The sequence below is a fragment of the Priapulus caudatus genome, unplaced genomic scaffold, assembly GCF_000485595.1.
Source record: "Priapulus caudatus unplaced genomic scaffold, Priapulus_caudatus-5.0.1 Scaffold282, whole genome shotgun sequence".
Classification (NCBI taxonomy): Eukaryota; Metazoa; Priapulida; class Priapulimorpha; order Priapulimorphida; family Priapulidae; genus Priapulus; species Priapulus caudatus.
Window position 1 is genome coordinate 302101 of NW_014577343.1, and position 4747 is coordinate 306847.

General features: G+C 44.5%; 1 protein-coding gene across 1 annotated transcript; it reads right to left on the reverse strand.

Moving 5' to 3' along the window:
- Positions 1 to 1888: 1888 nt before the first annotated feature.
- Positions 1889 to 3273, reverse strand: LOC106808502 (glycerate kinase-like). Its single transcript, XM_014811245.1, has 2 exons — positions 3261 to 3273; positions 1889 to 2376 (listed from the first exon to the last, which is right to left on the reverse strand). Exons 1-2 carry the CDS (start codon positions 3271 to 3273, stop codon positions 1889 to 1891), a joined length of 501 nt encoding a protein of 166 aa, XP_014666731.1.
- Between the last annotated feature and the right edge of the window lie 1474 nt (positions 3274 to 4747).

The following is a 4747-nucleotide window of genomic DNA, read 5'->3' on the forward strand; positions in this document are numbered from 1 at the left end:
CGAATTCCATAGACGCCGATATTTGCTGACGGGTAAAATACGATATATAATATGCGTAGGTGCGTGAGAGTCACCTTTCTATCTTTCTATCTCATTAACTCTTTCTGTCATTAATCAATCATTAATCATTAATCATTAATCATTAATGATATCAAAGTTGGGAACACTCCTAATGGAGCGTTAGCCCCTTTGCAGCAGCGATATCAAGCTTCACAGATCTTCGATGGTGAATTCGTCACTTGTTTCGCTCTGCTTCTGTACACAGTCTTCATCGTATGCAAGCAGGTTGACACCATTCGCCTATCCCAGCGCTTTCATGAATCTCTCCCTCGCCACATACATGCAACAATATAGATGATGAGCGCGAAAGAGACAATCGCAGAGATGCCGATCAGGTTACATTGCAAGCAGCGGGTCCAGCCTATAATTCATTACTGCATCTGTAAGAACCATCACTGTAGCCTGCAGGTTGCTAATCGGCAGTGCACCTTCTATAGATAGATAGATAGATGTCGTTGTGTAAGTATGCCACAACACAAGACCGTCGGTAAAATCACTAACCTCAACTTCCTTGCTGGTTAAATCGCTACCGGCGATGTTGGCCGCGGTTACTACTTACTCGGGGGGGGGGGGTTTACACTCGACGCGACGTGCAGATCGAGAGACTTGTGGCATTAGCATGATTAGTAGGATGAGTGTTATACCCTCGTGTGTGAGTGCTGAATTTACATGCTGCTGCATGTACGGATAGCGGTGATCATTGGCTTTTACCACCACATTATTTTTCACAAGCAATCACATTATAATAACGAAATAAGATTCTATGGACTTTGTGATATAATATTGGACCTCATAGGGTAATTATTTTTTTACCATGAAAAATCATGGTTTTTGTGGCCAGAACTGTCTTCCATGATAATAGCTGATCCTTAATCACACAGTGCAGACCCTTACACGACCCCATGTAGGTTATGCTTGCTCTTCTTCCTAGTACAACTGTCAACAAATACCACCATCACAGCTAGACGATCAATTAGACTCCACCCACTGAATCGTTTACCTTATCTGAAATTGGGTTTACCTGATCTTATTGAGGTCATCTCAGTTTCTGATCATACATATATTTATACACGGGACAAACGAGTGTTTCTGTCAATGCAAAAGCAGATGACGTTTTCATGCAAGGAAAATATTACACAGGGCTTGGTGATTTGCAAAAAAACAACAGAAAAAAAACATTTTTTTATAGTATAAGAAATAAGACAATCTTATATGAGAACCAATAGTTGCAATAATTCATTATGTTGACAATGATCATACAAGAAACGTGAATTTCACGTTAATATTGTAGCGTATCCGCATTGAGAATCCCATGTGGTTATCGCAGACGTTCTCACTCATGTGATTAGTTCTAATGTAATATACAGAAACAAGCTATATATGTAGTAACAAAGTTCAGCAATACCTTCTTGTCCTAATACTAATAGCAAACTAAAGTAGTGTAGTTAAAGTTAAACCTCTAATGTGGTACCCTTGGCACTTGGATTTCGCCAATTAAAACTGTATTACTTATGGAAGCGCACGCCTTTAAAAACAACACCCAACCTGAGCAAAGCCTAACCAAACCTAAGGTACACTTATTTTGAGGTTTGACAATGGTGTGCTCTCATGATTCAATATATTTTAAATACGGGAAACAATAAATAAGCAGGTGAATTGTATAAATAAAATCACATATTTCCCGAACGAGCAACATTGCAAATTGCCAGTTGCAATTTAACATTGCAATAGGTGTGATCACTTCTGTGGAACTACACGGGGAATAATTCTGCATGATAAGAGTTGCCTGGACCAGCATGCCAGATGGGAGCAGTTCTTCTACATATAATTAGCTTGTTGCTGGTTCCCATAACATTGCAATGCAGCAGTACTTTGCAAGTTTCACGAGCAACACCTGTATGTCCATCACGTTTGTACCAGTTAATCCTATTTTCAGCAAGCGCCGAAAGCTGCCATCATTTGAACTCTCGTCGACTTTCTCCCAGAAACTGTAGGAATTGTTGTTGTCCAAATACATCTGAGAGTCAACAGGTAGCGCCATCTGTGTACTGGCAACGGCACCAGCCGCGTCCGTGGGGCCGTCCTGGCCGTCGGTGCCTGCGCAAAGAAACGATGCGAACGCCTCGTCGCAATTTTCCAGCGCCCACGCCAGCGCCATCTCCTGGTTGCGCCCACCCTTCCCTGTGCCTTGCAGCGTCACCGTCGTCTCGCCTCCGGCGATGAAACACAGCGGAGTCCCGCTCGCGACTCCCTCCAGGAACGCCTCGTCACGGCACACCGCGTCACGCCACGCCGCCGGTACGTCGTCCCACGCCTCTGCGACGCGATGCGACAAATATATATTTATGTGTCAGTGTGCGCGCAATGGCGGCGGCGTGTGTTTACAGTTGAAACGCTCCAAGTGCCTGTGGTAAATACGATCACGCCGTCACGCGTGGGTTTAAATAAAGAAGCACGCGGTGACACACACACACGCACGCATACACACACCCACGCATGCACACACATACACACCCACGCACACACACACTCACGCACGCACACAAACACACACACGCACACACACACACACACACAAACTACTTATGTACGTGTTTACGCACTCCGTTACGAAACTAATAATAGAATAGCTATCGAATGTTTTCAGGTATATATGCTGTATCGAGTAATGGTCGCTTATTGCCTCATGCTAAGATACATAGCTGGAGTTAAATGGCAGGATAGGATATCCAGTGAAAAAGTGGCAAAGAGATGTGGTTTAAGAGAGATACAGAATAGAACTAGACAGAGAAGACTACAATGGTTTGGGCATGTTAGAAGGGAGACGGAAGGAGGAGTACTGAGGTTTGTGGAAGAATTAGAGATCCCCGGAAAAAGACCGGTTGGAAGACCAAAGAGAACATGGATAGGGACAGTGCAGAAAGATCTGAAGGACTTGAATATAGATGAAGGATCAACGCAAGACAGAGAACGGTGGAGGAGGATCATCGCAAGTCCAACCCCAGGCACGGGAAAAGATGGACTATAAAAGAAGATGATGATGATGATGATGATGATGATGATATAGTAAGTAAACTAGCTGTATGAACTGTTATAAAACTATAGAGTGAACTGTTGTAAATAGTGTGATTCCTTGTACGTTGCTTATATGTTAAATTAAAGATATATCTCTTACGTTACCAATAACTAAATGTTTCTACTATCTAGTTTCATTCTCTATCTCCGCATTGACACCACGGCACATATATAAACTATAGCTATATCGATCTAATTTGTAGGCGGGTTTTACACGCGGCGGTGACAAATTTTACACCCCTAGACAATAACTGATGAATGCGGTAAAGACACGGTCACGGGTCAGTCGCAGAGCAAACCGGTACAAATTTGTAGCAGATGATGATTCAGTTGAAAAGCACAAAGTTCTTTGTTTATAAAAAGTTCGCGTCCTTGTAATTCAACCCAACAATGGCGCCCATCTAGATAGACAAGTGCTTCCACAAGTTGATCACTACCCCCCGCCCTAGGAATGAATCTCAATCAGGAGACGATGGATGAGATCATGGTGAGTTTCGATCTGCAGGCAATCCAGGAGGGCTTAAGCAAACAAGAGTGGGCGCACTTTTCGAGAAGATCGCGATTGACTTCGTCGGACCCCTACCACAGACAGAGAAGGGGAACGTCTACATTATGGTAGTGGCAGACTATTTTTCTAAGTGGGTGGAAGCGTATGCATTGCCGAATCAGCAAGCAATGACAGCAGCGGATTGCCTTGTCATTGAGTTTGTGTGCCGATTCGGAGTGCCGAGGCAAATTCATACGGACCAAGGACCGGATTTTGAGTCCAAGTTGTTTAAAGGCGTCTGTCAGCTGCTCGACATACAAAAGTCGAGGACAACTCCTTACCACCCTCAGTCAGACGGACTAGTAGAATGCTTTAACAGGACCCTTCAGAACATGTTGACCGTTTATGTGGGTGAGCACAGAGATGACTGGGATGATCATCTGCCGTACTTATTAATGGCATACCGGGCCACAAAGCAGGACAGCACGGGTTGTAGCCCTAACCTCCTAATGTTCAGTAGGGAAATAAGTGTGCCACTGGATATCATAGTGGGCCCTACGGCTACTACAGAGGACTAGTAGAATATGTGGAATGGATAAGACGAGTCATGGCGGAAGCTTACCAGTTTGCTGCGACAATGCTTAAGGCAGCTGCGGCGCGTCAAATGAAGGGGTATAATAAAAAGGTAAAAGAAACCATATTCAAAGAAGGGGATTTAGTGTGATATTATTACCCTCCGAAAGCAAAAGAAAAATTAAACAAAGGTTGGCCAGGGCCGTGCCTTATCACAAGAAGGCCATCACCTGAATTGGCTCAGATAAGCATTAAAACGAATGGGAAGAACCGCATGGTTCACCTGGATTCGTTAGCTGTCTACAATGGAGGGGATCAGGGGAGCCATGCTGCTGAAAATTCAGGAGGAACGGGGAACGAGGACCAGCAGCATAGCGAAGCAGGCTGTCAGGGATGCACAGGAAATGACAGGAAATACGACAGCTTTGAGCAAGAAGATCCCTTGGCAGGCATCGATAGCTAGGCGGAACAAGAGCAAGGGTTGGACACAGGTCTTGTGCCTCGGCATAGTGAACGCGCGAGAAAACCTGTCCAACGTTTGGATCTGTAGGG